The sequence below is a fragment of the Channa argus genome, chromosome 7 (assembly GCF_033026475.1).
Source record: "Channa argus isolate prfri chromosome 7, Channa argus male v1.0, whole genome shotgun sequence".
NCBI lineage: Eukaryota > Metazoa > Chordata > Actinopteri > Anabantiformes > Channidae > Channa > Channa argus.
Window position 1 is genome coordinate 11,173,840 of NC_090203.1, and position 14,858 is coordinate 11,188,697.

The following is a 14,858-nucleotide window of genomic DNA, read 5'->3' on the forward strand; positions in this document are numbered from 1 at the left end:
ACTGTTTGTTTTGTAGCTATGAAAGATGACCCACCATAAGTTCTGATGCCTGTTTGCCATCCATGAAGGTGCGAGGAATAGCATTAGGAGTCAGGATCTCATATCTGAAAAACAAGTGCGATTGCGTGAGAGTATGTTTGATATAGAGGATATTTAAAAAGCAGGTGCTAGAGAAAGTGCTTAAACAAGGTTAGGAAATGTAGTTACTTGGGTCTGTTGCCCATTCTCGTCTGTGATATAAAAGTACAATCACACACACCTCTGTCTGAATTCCTGGAATGGAATGCGGTTAGGGAAGCCTTGTCTGCAGATGCGGATGCCTTCCAGAACTCCATTACATCTCAGCTGGTCCAAAACCAAGTGGTGTGACAATTTTCCAGCCTTAAAAAGAAAAAAAAGAGAAAATAACCAGATATATTCTCTGAATTGCTTCAGGTTTCTTCATTGCTCCTATCCCAACTCTCCCAAATTCACTTCACCCTGTCTCACCTTCTTCTCGTGGTTGGGGATGATGCAGCGCAGGAAGTTGGGGTTGGTGTTTCTTAGTGTGGCCATCAGCTTGGTGAGAGACTCTTTGTAGAGCTGACCAACCGTCCTAAACATCCCCTTCTTAGTCTTCAGTCCTGCTGCTCCAAATGGGACTGGGCCGCTATTCTCACCCGATGACACCTGGTCCAGACCTATAATCCTGTCCACTGAATGAAAACACAGACAAGTGTCCATTAGCAGCCAATATGAAGTAGGTAGAGTGAAACTGAGTGTTTGCCAGACTTCATGTGGCATGTTATGTCTGTATGAACATCACATTAATGCCATGGCATTATGATTTTACCCGTTTTCTCATCTGCTGTCAAGTCTCTGGACACATGACACCAGATGGTAAACAATGTATTTGCAGCTCATGAGAGATGCAGAAGGCTTCAAAGTAAAAAGCAATAGCATACCGTTGCTCTGGCATATTGCTCATTGAAATAAGCAAACAGTCTTATAATAATGCAGGTTTCTCATATACAGGTATATATATATATATATATATATATATATATATATATATATATATATACACACTCATATACTGAGTATGCCAATGTTGCATCTCTAGAGCTCATTCAGCATTACATTTCTGCCTGCATGCAGTTGGATTTCGTGATAGTCTTCCATTGGCATGTGGCAGTATTGTGATCTTGAATGTAGATTTGTGACAACACATGGGCATACTGCAACTGTGACACATCAATTTCTACAAAACCTAAAAAGCTACACATAACCACAGTACTGTCACTACAGGCTAGATGTCACTAAAACAGCAAAAAAAGAAAACAATATTTAACAGCTTATAACACCACAGCACAAAAATCAACTAAAGGGAACAGAAATTATACAAAAAGGCACAACAATCAAAATCTAGGCAACCAGAACACAGGAGGCTAATGTGAACTGAAGTGGGAATGAGTAATGCGAGTGTTACACACAGCCAAGGAATAAAACCTACTGTCAGAGCCATTAGCCTGTAGTGTGGTATAGGAGTCAAAGAAGTACACACGAGGAAGAGTTTGAATATCTGATACAGGGAGAAATACAGCATAAGGAGAGAGAAAAGTGAGAAAAAAAGGAGTGCAATTATATACAGGAGTGAACAAAAAGGAAGAGTAATGGAGAGATGAAGGGACTGAATAGTTTCATGAGATACAAGGAGAAGAGAAAGAAATGCAGTCAATTTAGTACATTTTGCACCATAAAGTTGAATAAATGCTGTTATAATGACATTGATCTCATATTTTACAAATATAACGTTTGTGAATAGATTTAGTTTGATTGTACATAGTAGTGAATGAGTGTGTAAAGCCATCTCACCCTCTTTCCACAGCTCTGAGACAAAATGATCTGATGACTGGTGGAGAAGAGATGCCACGTTGTCATTCAGAGGATCCATGTTCTTCACTAACCAATCATCTGCCTTATAGTCCACCTGGAAGAATGCAGGCCAAATCGGGGGAAAAAAGCTTAAATGAAATATGGGAGGGCATAGGGGAGTAAACATTTGCAAAGTGGTTTGTTTGACTTGGAAAGATAGTGGGCATCAAATAAAGTAAATAAAAAAGGAGGCATACCTTTCCAGCATAGTGAATAATGGAGAAGTCAGCTTCCCCTCGTGGCTGCTTTGACTTGAAGAATTTTGGATGGCTGCCTTGCTCAGCAGAGAGCTTCTCTACAAACGAGCGGTCGGTTGCCCGAGGGAACCAGCACTCTTCATCCAGCAAAGCCAGAACACCAGGTGGTTGTGCCTGACAAAAATTATGAAAAACAATGTTTACTTTGAGTGAAATGGGGATTTTATAATTCAAGATGACACACTATTAAAGCAGAGTGCATGCCTGCATGTAGGTGTCTGTGTGTATGTTCTCTTATTACTTGCAACCCTTCATCAGTGTAGAGAAGTGTGGTGCACAGAGAAGGCTCAAGCAACAACCTGTAATTATTTATGTGTTATATAATCCGCACATTATTTGCAAGGTAATTATATGGTATGGACACTTAATGATATCCCTATTTCAGATCTAGTTTATAAAAAAACACTGTATTTCTGTGTGTACAGTATGTACCGGTCTCTCAATGAGGTCAATGCAGGGCTGTAAGTCCAGGCCAAAGTCAATGAAGTTCCACTCGATCCCCTCTCGCTGATACTCCTCCTGCTCCAGGATGAACATGGTGTGGTTGAAGAGCTGCTGCAGTTTCTCATTGGTGTAGTTTATACACAGCTGCTCAAATGAGTTTAACTGCAGAGGGTGGATTTAGGAAAACACATTTAATTAATTCATGTTAACTAAAGGAAAAACAAACATTTTGTACATCTCATATTTATGAAGATATTCCACTATCTATAACCCTGACCTCACCATGTAAACTGTAATCTGAACAACAATTCTGATTTTATTTAACCTCTTGAATTTTTATTATTTAATTTTTTTTACAATTTTAACAATTTAAACATTTGTTTTTATTAGTTTGGTTACAATCTGCCATAAACACACACACACACACACACACATATATATTTGTGTGTGTGTATGTACCCACACACACAAAAAGAACAAACCTGAAAGATTTCAAAGCCGGCTATATCCAGGATGCCTATAAAGGAAGCTCCCTGCCTTTGTCTGCGGTCCAGAGCCCTGTTGATCCTGTGGACCAACCATCTGAAAAGACGCTCATATGTGGCCTTTGCCAAGGCTTCCACAGCAAAGTCAGCCTAGGAGAAGGGGGAAGCAATATTATATATATGCTCCACAGGGACACCTGTCTGCATATCTGTATGAGTAAAAATGTGTAGTGACATTAATTCCCACCTGTTCTTTAGTCTGGGCTTTCTGCACATACTCTCGACCCACTTTGATTCTGGGAGTGAGGATGGCCCGAGTGAACTCCAGAACATTGATGCCCAACAGATGGCACAGTTTCTGGGCAGCTGTGTTATCAGGCATGGAGGCCTGGTCGTGGTTCTTCTCCTTCATAAAGGAAATGTTCCCAAACTGGAGCACAGCAGAGATCAATTTCAGCATGGCTGAGGAGAGGTCAGACAGGCGACAGGGAAGGTGAATTATAGCAAATATGCAATTATCATCAAATATGCACAAAGCACACTACTTTCTTTCCTCTGGCCCTCTCCCCTTTCTTACACACTGATTCTTCTGGGGTGAAGCCCATGATGCCCATAGAATCCATTGTCTGAGTGAAGTTGTCAGAGTCACTCTGACCAGGAACAGGAATGGAGCCTCCGCTGAGGAAGCGGTATTCATCAGCAGTACCTAGAAGAAGGTCAGCTAAGGGTAGAGACACAAAAGAGGTGTTAAGTAGAAATTACCCAAATCACTTCAGGGAAGTGATACATTTTTACTAGTCAATTTTACCCGAATAACATATAGCATATATATGTAAAGGATTATATCAAACTCTGTCATTTTGCTTACATCTAGTTTCCTTTGAAGCTCCACACAACAACTGGTAAAAGATGTGGAACGTTCTCTCATCTTTAGCCTGGCGGGTGGCCCGGGACTTTTCAAGGAGGTCTGAATTTATAGTCATGGACATGTGCAACCCACAATAGTGCTGTAGAGCATTTTTTTCTATTATAAAACTAGTAAAAACTGATATATTTCTAACAATTTTACTGGCGTCTCAAAAGACTACTGTATGCTAAAAGATACAGGTCTCGATGTTGGCACCAACAATATAACCTGCCACGTCAAAATTAATGCGGATGAATTTACCCTGAAGAAAGAAGAGAAGTGGTTTTATGTTTTGTTCATTTTGATTGTTAATATTCAAACTGATGACAGAGCTGCTAGTAAAATGAAGTACTAGTTTGTAGAAATAAAATAATCAGAGACATAAATCTAGTCAGGTCATACAAATCTAGAAGAGTTGTCGTTCTTGACTGTCTTTGCATTGCCGAAGGCCTCCAGTATGGGATTGGCTTGAAGCAGCTGTCTCTCCAGCTCACCCTGAGACATAAAGAACACGTCAGATTAGCTTTACTACACAAAACAAAGAAAAGGCTAAAAGAAAGACTTGTACTGACACTACTACTCTACTAAAACACACCATTTAAGTAAAAAAAAAATGCATGACTCGTCTTTGTAGAAAAGGGAAACAAACTGGTGCATTTTAGGGCCCAAGATACTTTTCACAACATATGCCATCACCAGACCCAGGAACAAATGGTTCTCAACATCAATAAGACTAAAAGGTCCTCATTGGTTAAGCATTTAATAATAAGGGCATGAATTCTATAACACATCTAATTGAAAATTGAATTATTAAATGCAATCTCTCACATTATAAAAATGTCATAGAAACCAAGAGAGCCAGTTGAGAACCACAGTTTTGGAGCAATGAGGGCAGAGGGAAGCGAGAGCTTAGGATGCTAACATCACACACAAGCTACGTATTGGCTGATTCTTGCTAGCTGCAATGCATAACTGCAGTAGTTGCATTGCCAGTGCAGCAGACGTCGATGCAGGAGCAGCAGCAGAAGCCAGTGATGGTACTAAGGCATTTACTGTAGCTAAACAAGGTGGTTACAATGTAAAAACTGTCAAGGAATATAAGCCAGCCAACACTAAAGGCAGACACACAAAGAGCAAGAGGTCAGCATTTTATAGGAAAAAACACACAGCAAATTTCACATACACTGCACACACTGACAAAACCATGGTTAATTCTTGTTCATTCGCTACACCATGTTATCTGCATAAACACATACTGCACAGTTTATGTTAGTACAACCACCTGTACTGCAGAAATGCCTCACAATTCTATAGGTGTGGCATTTACAAGTCCATGGAAATGGAAAACCGACCCTGAAGTCACTGGGTATTATCAGAATAAGGGAATAAATCATCCTAAAAGTGGACACCCCTAAAGCCAGGTTTTATTCAAAGAAAAGTTGGGGGATAAAAGCAATATATACACCAGAGGCATGATCCCTTTATCCCTATACTAAGAACCATATCAGTACTAGTAAATATTGTACATGGAAAGTTTCAGTTCTACAAAATATGACCCCTAATGAGAAAACCCCAAAATGTCCAAATACTTATGTCATACTCACATATTGCATACTCTGACGAATTGCGGGTAGTAAAATAATGAACATATGGATGGGATAAACAAACAATAAAGACAAATAAGACAACAATAACAACAACAAACAAGGGAATACAAACAAGCAAAAGCAAATATATTGCACAGTCCAAGGCCTGACTATTATGAGAAACCACATCAGACGTTAAAGTTTAAAGGTTTGAGGCTACACTGCTAGTCAGAATCATTGTGGTGTTCATTAAGAAGAAAATAAAATGGGACAAAAGCAAAGGCTACCATAGAACAAGGACAGCAGGACAGAGGAAACTCACCCTGTTCACCATAGTACTGCCTCTTGTTAAGGACCTAGAGCCATCAATCTAAAGACCCAGCAAGAAGAGGGACAATGCAGGAAGAAGAGAGTGAGGGGAAACAAGTGAAGGAAGGGATTTTGTTGAAAAGAAAATGTAGCAAAAAGAATAATAATTGTCAGAGAAAACCCACTCCATAACTGTAGGAAAAATCCATGATGCATTTGAAAGGAAAAATCAGTCCAGTCACCAAATAATAAAAATTAAAGTGAAGTGATACAGGTTTATTAAACTGTGATAACATAAAGTGCAGAGAGCAGCCCTACTTAAATCAAAAATATTAAGTGTTACAATAAAGGAACTGTTTTTGTGTTTTTATAGATAGGGAATCGGACTGCAGGAGGTAATGGGTGAAGCCTACCATAAAGGCTGGAATTGTTATTTATTTTTCTTGGCTTTTCATCTTTGTGCTATGCTAGGCTAGACTTTTTATATTACCAATATTTGACTGTTATAACATACAATGTTGTGCCCAGATTTTAGATTTCAGCACTGACCAAGAGAAATGGCAGTCACAAGTTTTCCAGGACACTCAATGAGGTTTTCCTGGTAAAATAAAGGTTAAATAAAGTTCATCTGTACTTTTCCTTCCCCACATTTGCCAATATTCACCTCCAGTTTTAATTTTCCTAGAAGGCCCTTCTTCTCTTTGTAACTCTCATTCTTACATCAGTGGTATTTGTACTGTGACGTACCTGAGCAGCCTCCTTGTTCCTTCCCAGAGTACCACCCTTATGGGAAGAGGCAACATGAGCCAAATATTGGATGACTTTCTTAGTATTCTCTGTTTTTCCTGCTCCAGACTCGCCTCTGAAACACATATGTAATACAATAACCAAACTCATATCGTCTCAATTTTAAATTATAAATGTATGCATTTTAAAACAAGCAGAAACACAACAAGTGGCCAAACACACATTTATAACCCATTTATAACAGACCCAAGCAGTGCACTCAAAGCCAAAGGTCTTAACAGAAAGCAGGTGTGGAGGACACAGGCTACATCAGCATTGGTGCTTTTGTAGAAGAATGAAGGAGAAAGGAGCAAAAATAGCAGCTGTAAAAGATCTAAAGAAGAAGCCTTGTAATACAAATACATTAAGAGATTCAAAATTAAAGATTAAGATGAATACTTGCATTTTTTGTAGGACAACAAATACCAACATGTCATATGTCAACCATAAGTATCAGCAACAAAAAAAACTCAATAAAAAATACATAATTATTAATAATTTTTAAAAACATTTGAGAAGCCTAAAGTGTTTAAAGGCAGACCTGTGGCTGTACTGACAGAAGAGGAGTCAGTGTGTTGAAGTCAGCATCCTTTCATTTGTATAGATATTAATATGGATATTTAATTTGAGAATTTTTATCAGATCTCAAATTAAATATAAAAACAAATAGGAAAATATTAAAATTCATTATTTCTGTTTACAGCATTGAAAAGAAAGTCAGAGTTGACTAACATTTTCCTTTTTAAATCTTAGTTTTGTATATAGAAAAATTAATAATTCTTACCAATAAAAGACACCCAGATACTTACATGAACAGACTGAAAGAGTTTTTCTTAATGGCAAATTACAAAGAAGACACATAGGCATTCTATTGGAAGATACTCACGTGCAGAGGATAGACTGATCTTCTCTGTCTGTGAAAGAACATTGTGAGGACAAATGAGTGACATGACATTATTCACATCAGTTGTGCAACATGACAGAAAACTCAGGAAACAACAAATAATAATTTCAAAACACCCAAAAAGTAAAGTAAATAAATATTATCTGAAAAAATTATTAAGGTGCCAAAAGTAAAAGAACTTTTTTGCAGATTGGCTCATTTCAAATGAGTGTGACGATACTGGATTCTTATTGATGCAATAATGTGGTCATCACTTTATTGTCATAGCTGGTCATAATGGACTTTATACACTGTTTATTTATCACATTTTAAAAATGACTCTTGTTTCTTCACTACATACTACTTTAGAGAGAAACCGATCACCACTTAAACTGGTCTCACCAGGCTGCCAAAGCCACATGATGGTGCTAGTCAATGGGTTTACATTGTTTCCAGCACTGCTTGTATTTGCTTTAAAAATTCCCATGCAATCAGTCTGGAAAGATTCATACTGGCCCTACAGGTTCAATCACTATAGTTAACACACCTACAGTACAACTTGCCCTCAGGGATAGTGGTGGGGTGAGAAATATACAGAAACAGATTTGCATCTGTCTTGTCGTGTTTTAACCAGGAAGACACCCTGAGGCAGAGCTATTGCTCAATAATCCCTTAACGACTTTAGATCAGGAGTCATGAAGTCAACATAACTGTAAAAAAGTCTATTGTTGCAACTAGCATAATATGTGGTTACTATCCTCACCACAAGAAAAAATATGATGATATCATTGAATTTAACGTTCCTTTAAAATGACACACCTGAAAATCCATGTTATGAAAATACTGTTTTGTTTGTTTTTTTTCACTTTTAAAGGTTTTGATAGCAGTCACAGGTCAAGAATTTACCACACCCTCAAACTGCGTTCGTGGCCTGGCTTACTGATCAAAGATCATAGACACAACTGAGTACCACACACTAGCTGAGCTGATAGCAGATGTACAGGTTCGTTACTGTGTCTTCGACACTACGACAGGGATCAGAGGGCATAGATAATTTTGAGTACCTTGAAGCATGCTGCGATAGGCAGCCTCTGATATGGCATAAATGTGTGGGGGCATCTCGTGGCGCTTTTTGCCCCGATACATCTCCACAATGGACTCTGTGTAAATGGGAAGGTTCTTGTAAGGGTTCACCACCACGCAGAAGAGCCCTGAATATGTCTGGAAGAACACACAGAATAGAAACATTTACACTGACGTTGTCCTTAGTAGCTGTATGGAGCCTTTCAATAAGGATTTTAATCCCAGTAGAATACAGTTGAGACAATTACTTTTAGTGCTGTTTGAAGGGGTTGGTATACACATTTTATAATTCCTTTAAAAACATAGAAAACAGTCTTAATGTTACTCAACTACAGCAGTAACAGCTTGATGTCTCCTGATAACTGCAGTAGTACACTCTCACTGAACTGTTGCTACAAATATACAGCAGTAAACTATTACTGCTGTCAATTAAACTACTCAGTACTACACTACTTTATTTTTTTATAATATTACACAGGTCTCATTTTGTCATAGTGGCAACTAATTTAGAAATTCAATGGTAAGTTATGTGGGAACTGTCAGTAAGAATAACTTAAAATAAGCATATATTCAGTCCATCACTTCTGGATTATAGATCCACTTTAAAAACGATACAATGGTAAAACATTCAAATGACACCGCAACAATATGTGACATATATAACATCAAAACATAAATACAAATAATCAGAATAAAAAAAACTGTTGACACCATCCACTCAGAAAATCTACAAATACATTCCTATATCATTTTCCTATCAATGTCTTATTCATTTAAGACTTAAGGACAACTGTGACTCATCTAAAAGCAGCCAGTGACTGTATCTTCTTCCCAGTGCTCAGACACACCCAGACATCAGTGCTCTAATAATGTATTCCAACTGTAGTGAAATATATCACTGCTTGTTGAGTCCATCTAGTCATTTTTCCTCATGCATACATCATTCTTACTATTATTAGCCAACTACATTTCATTGTCTCCTATTCATGTTTAATTGCACATACTAGAGTACACAAATCAGCCATAACATTATGTCCACCTTCCTAATGCTTAGTAGGGCCCCCATTTGCCACCAAAACAGCCCAGACCCATCGAGTCATGAACACCATTAGACCACCTAACCATCAGTAGCAGATCCCTGAAGTCATGTATCAGTGAGGTAGGGCCTCCATGAATCTGACTTGTTTGTCCAGCACAGATGCTTGATTGGATTGAGATCTGCAGAATTTGTAGACCAAGTCATCACCTCACACTTGTCGTATTCCTCAAACAATTTTTAAACGATTTTAGCAGTGCTTCTGGGTGCATTATCAGGCTGAAAGAGGCCATTGCCATAAGGGATTACTGTTTCCATGAAGGAGTGTATTTGGTCAGCAATAATGTTTATGTAAGTGGTCCGTGTCAAAGTAACATCTACATGAATTGCAGGACCCAAGGTTTAGCAGCACAACATTGGCCAAAGCATCCCACTACCTCTGTCAGCTTGCGTTCTTCCATAGTTTATCCATTCTAGGTAAGCAATGCACACGCACCTGGCCATCCATATACTGTTAGAGGAAATGATTCATGATTCATCAGTATAAGTCACAATTTTTTATTGCTTTGTGGTCTGATACTGATGCTCACGTGCACAGTGAAGGTGCTTTTGATGGTGGACACGGGTCAGCATGTGCACCCTGATCCGACTGCAGCTAAGCAGACCATACACAACGTACTGCAATGCGTGTGGTTTGAAACCTTTCTATCAGAACCAGCATTCACTTTTTCATCAATTTTAGCTACAAAGACTCTCCTATTGGGTTGGACTACATGGACCGGCCTTTGCTCCCCTTGTCCATCAGTGAGCCTTGGCTGCCCATGACCATATCATCGGCGCACTGGTTATCCTTCCTTAAACCACTTTTGGTAGGTCCTGACCACTGTAGACCGAGAACATCCCGGAAGAGATGCAGTTTTGGAGATGCTCTGACCCAGTTGTCTGGCTATACAATTTTGGCTCTTATCAAAGTAACTCAAATCGTTATGCTTGCCCATTTTTTCTGCCTCCAAAACATCAGTTTCAGTTACAAAATATTCACCTGATACCTAATATCCCACCCACTTTGAGGTGCCATTGTAACAAGATAATTAAGGTTATTCATTGAACCTGTCAGGGTCTTAATGTTATGCCTGACTGGTGTATAGTATACTGCCTGTGCATGTCTGTTATCATGGCATAAACCATTACGATTTTCTATCCTATCCTACTTATATCCCTTCATTGTAATCTTGTCCCCTTTTTCTGCATCAAAAACTAAAGATACCCTAACTGCCACACACACACAAACATTGCAAACTGACTACTCACCTCTCGTGCCACCTCATATTGTATCAATTACACAGGAGATGCCAGAGGAGCTTTCTGCTAACAAATGCATGTACACAACGTTACAGACTGTATGTGCATTACTCACATAGATCAAGCCAGAGTAGTATCTCTCTCTCAGGTTGTGCAGCACCGAGGCTTCATTGAGGCAGGTGAGGTCAGCCATGTCCTCCACTTTACTAAAGCGTGGGGGGTTCATCCGCTGCACCTCCTCTCTGGATAGAGTCAACCGCCGCTGGCTGTCTGTAAGCTCAACCTCAACCTCATCGCCACGCTCCTCCCGAATACTGGCTGACTGCAGGGAGAAAATTATAGAACTTTCACAAAGAAAGTGAGGCAGATTAAGTTTTTGCACAGTGTGTATATCAATTACCAGGTACCTCAATTGTGCCTGAAATAGATAATAAATCACACTGAACATCATATCTTCTTTTAAGGTAAAGTAATCAACCACACCACAACCAATACACTGAATCAAATCAGTCTCTTGAAAAGAAAAAACTGAATTGAAAGAATAAAAAATATTACATTGAAAACAATGAAAATTGTTTCATCTTGTCTATTTGTTGTATGAGTTTGTATATCTTAGATGTTCCACTTTGCTTAGATCCACTAAAAATTAAGAGGTTTAAAAAAATCCCTGTTTTGAATAAAAGTGACAAACTAAAAAAAAAGGGCCAAACTGTGAAACTGTGTTGATGTACCATTCACAACCATGTTTTAAAATTGTGATTTATTTAGCATTTTAAACTGCAAGAAAATAGCCCCTAATGGCTAATATCAACGATTTTCGGTTTGTCTCTTTAGGGGCCGCCACAGTAAAACATGTTGGGCATGTTGATTTTGTCATGAATTTTTATGCCGGATACCCCTCCTGCCGCAACCCTCCCATTTTAGGCATGCTTGGGACCAGCACCAAGGTTGCCCTTGGTGGATGGGCGGGGCACACCTGGTGGGGTGGGATTCGAACCCGTGGCTTTCTGCATCCCATCCGAATGCTCTACAACCTAATGGCTAATAGATTTAATTAAATGACGCTGTACTGCTGACTTGTAATTATCAGTCCTTTAACTCCACGGTAAACCAACTTCAGAATAATAGTCATTGAGTCATTTTCTCTGAGAGTAGACAAAAACAGAAAGAAAATTACCTCTTTTGTCATACTTCTCCTTCTTCCTTCTTGGAAAGGAAGTAGTGAACTCAGGTTTGACCAGGTCACAAGGCTCTGTTCGCTTACACTTTATTCTCTTGGCTACTTGACATGCATGACACACAAAATATGTTTGTGCCTTTGTTTGTGTGCATGTGGGTGTGTATTAGTCACAGACTTAACTACACATGCTTGGAATACAAATGAACAAATGAAAGTGTGCATGAGTGAATATATGTGTGCATTTTTTGTGTGTGTGTGTCCAACAGTGCCATTCTCATCTCATGAGTGTAAAATGAAGTCAGTGTCTCTGCAATGGCCTCTTTAACATTAGGAGGCTGAAGGAGAGTATTGTTCTATTCATAGAGCTCTCTATGAAACCAGTCCAGCAGAGAGAGGAAGACCCAGAGAGAGGACATCAAAATCATGTGTCACCTCCTGCAAGCAAACTTTTAATATGCATAATGTAAGCATCAGTGCAAAGTGGAAAAGATGAATACTAAAACAAGGGCCTTGTGACAGTCAGTCAAAGAAATCTAAAAGGGGCAAAGGAAAGTATAAAAAGTAGGGCATTGTGGAAGGGATAAAAATGTCAAAACATATGAAAACACACCCAACGTTGCTTTGTCATCCTGACGGCTGAGACTTGGGGCTGATTATTTACCAAAATAACAATAGTCAAATAGTGAAAAAAGGGTATGTGTAAAGTGCATGTAACCATGGAACTCAACATATTTTTTTGCAAACAAACAAAACTCAAAAAATCCTCTATTTGTCTTCAAAGCGGACAGCTTACCTCAAAACCATGTTTCTCCGACGGCACCCACACCAGCCTCTTGGCTGCCCAGTCAGCCTGGCTGGCAGCGGAGAACGCAGAGTTGGAGGTGGGAGATCCTGGCCCTGTCCCTGATGAGAGGAAGCGGGTGACATCATTGGCACCGCCCCCCGTTGGCTTGGACATGGTACTACTGGCACTGGAAGAGAAAAAAAAAGAGGGACAATAAAAAGTGATTCTGTATTAAGTCATTTTTCACCATAGGCCTTCTCACTTATGTGAGGCTGAAAACTGGAGCACTGTGGACACTCTAAAGACTTGTCGGACAGTGACTATGATGTGTATCAAGACATTACAGACACACATTTCACGGGCAGCCACCCCCCCAACCACACATAAACGAAAAGCAGTAGTAGAGTAGTGTCCACATAGCATGCATATCCAGCAGATATTAGGACAGAGATGACCTAATTGAAAGACACACAAATCAAGTAGAAGACAGGGATGGAAGAAATACCGGGATAGGTTGGTGGAGGGTTGGGGATGGAGGTTGCATGCACAGCAAGATACATCAGTCAACTGAGTAAATTGACATGACAGCGAGAGGGGGAGAGATGGCAAGTAAGAAGGAAAAGGGTGGGATACCAGTAAGGAGAGAGGTTCAAATGGCCTGAATCTATTGTTAACTGAAATAAAATGAAGCATCCATAGACTCTAGGCAATTGGACTCAGCTAAGATTAAAAACTAATGAGGTCCTCTGCTGAGGATTTGTGGACATTGTGGAACCAAAAATGCTGATTCGCCTTAGGGGCTAAAACTTGTTACTACCCTGAAACATCATAGCAACCTAATGTCAAAGCAAGTGTAGTAATTTGACAGAATGGTTCTATATTTGCTCTGACAACTAAGAAATCATGTATAGAAGTGATTCCGTGAGAAAAGTTCACTTGGTATAAGAAACTCATGACTATAAACCTTCCATTAATGCCAGTAGGGATGACTTCATTTCAGAAAGAGTAGCTGTTGTGGTGACCATGTTGGTCTATACTGAGTATTCATTAGTATTTGTCACAAATGTAAAGTAAACAAAGCAATAGCAATAAACGAAAATGGATCAGCAACTATTCCAATAATTATTGATTAATTGTTTATGTATAGTACATATTTTATGCAAACAATATGTCACGGTTCCCTTAGTCTTCTATCAAATGGAATATCTGACACTTTGCTCTTGAAAACAGAAAGAAAACCCAGTATTAAGTTGTCGTAATTTAATTACCTATAAGCTATGGTGCATTTACATTTTCTGAAACTGAAATGAAATGACAGTTCATATGGAGAGGTTCCTTTTAAACTTACTGATTAAGATCACTCGATTTTCATGTGCGACCAAAGTAAAAAACTCAAGAATTATTATGTTGATAAATTTAAAACAATAATAACAGCTGCTAAAATCAATGCAAAACAGATCATTATGATCATCAAAAGTAAGTTTATGGGCAGATTAGCTCATATAAATTCCTCTTAGGATGAAACATGCCCGATATTAGCAAATGTCAACTTTAACCAGACAGGTATTGTACTGGCTTGTATTATGCGTGTGTTAACTATTAGGCGTCTCCAAGCCTCAGGAGGTATGTCACCAGGCCTGATTTCTGCTATGCATCTAAGTGTCTGTTCAGATCTGTCTGCTAATGACAAGGCCTGCTATCCAACCTCAACAGTACAATACCTTTTACTCCAATAGAACTCCGGGTGTGGAATAAACATCTTGACAGAAGAGTCGCTGTCACCACCCAGAGACTTAGTCTGTGTTCCCTCAGTGAGATAAAGAAACTGTGCATATTTATTATTTTATAAAGGCTTATGTTAGTCTAGATTTTTCTTACTAAAACTTACAGTATTCCATCTTA

General features: G+C 39.0%; 1 protein-coding gene across 14 annotated transcripts in view; it reads right to left on the reverse strand.

The window, feature by feature from the left end:
• myh14 (myosin, heavy chain 14, non-muscle) overlaps positions 1-14,858 on the reverse strand; it is a 28,965-nt gene that overhangs the window by 12,544 nt on the left and 1,563 nt on the right. For 5 of the 14 annotated variants that reach the window (XM_067509863.1, XM_067509861.1, XM_067509860.1 and 2 more), the window contains 20 exons: positions 12,966-13,143; positions 11,108-11,314; positions 8,636-8,792; positions 7,575-7,602; positions 6,896-6,970; positions 6,650-6,764; positions 5,916-5,963; positions 4,410-4,502; positions 4,206-4,269; positions 3,969-4,067; positions 3,678-3,821; positions 3,348-3,562; positions 3,098-3,250; positions 2,604-2,777; positions 2,112-2,285; positions 1,855-1,969; positions 1,493-1,561; positions 490-695; positions 260-381; positions 35-104 (listed from right to left, as the gene is read on the reverse strand). In XM_067509863.1, the coding sequence (XP_067365964.1) occupies positions 35-104; positions 260-381; positions 490-695; positions 1,493-1,561; positions 1,855-1,969; positions 2,112-2,285; positions 2,604-2,777; positions 3,098-3,250; positions 3,348-3,562; positions 3,678-3,821; positions 3,969-4,067; positions 4,206-4,269; positions 4,410-4,502; positions 5,916-5,963; positions 6,650-6,764; positions 6,896-6,970; positions 7,575-7,602; positions 8,636-8,792; positions 11,108-11,314; positions 12,966-13,130 (2,493 nt within the window). In that variant the 5' untranslated portion in view covers positions 13,131-13,143. Of the gene's footprint in view, positions 1-34; positions 105-259; positions 382-489; positions 696-1,492; positions 1,562-1,854; positions 1,970-2,111; positions 2,286-2,603; positions 2,778-3,097; positions 3,251-3,347; positions 3,563-3,677; positions 3,822-3,968; positions 4,068-4,205; positions 4,270-4,409; positions 4,503-5,611; positions 5,624-5,915; positions 5,964-6,649; positions 6,765-6,871; positions 7,027-7,574; positions 7,603-8,635; positions 8,793-11,107; positions 11,315-12,965; positions 13,144-14,858 lie in introns of those variants that run through there. The other 9 variants (XM_067509874.1, XM_067509866.1, XM_067509864.1 and 6 more) reach the window with 8 other exon arrangements.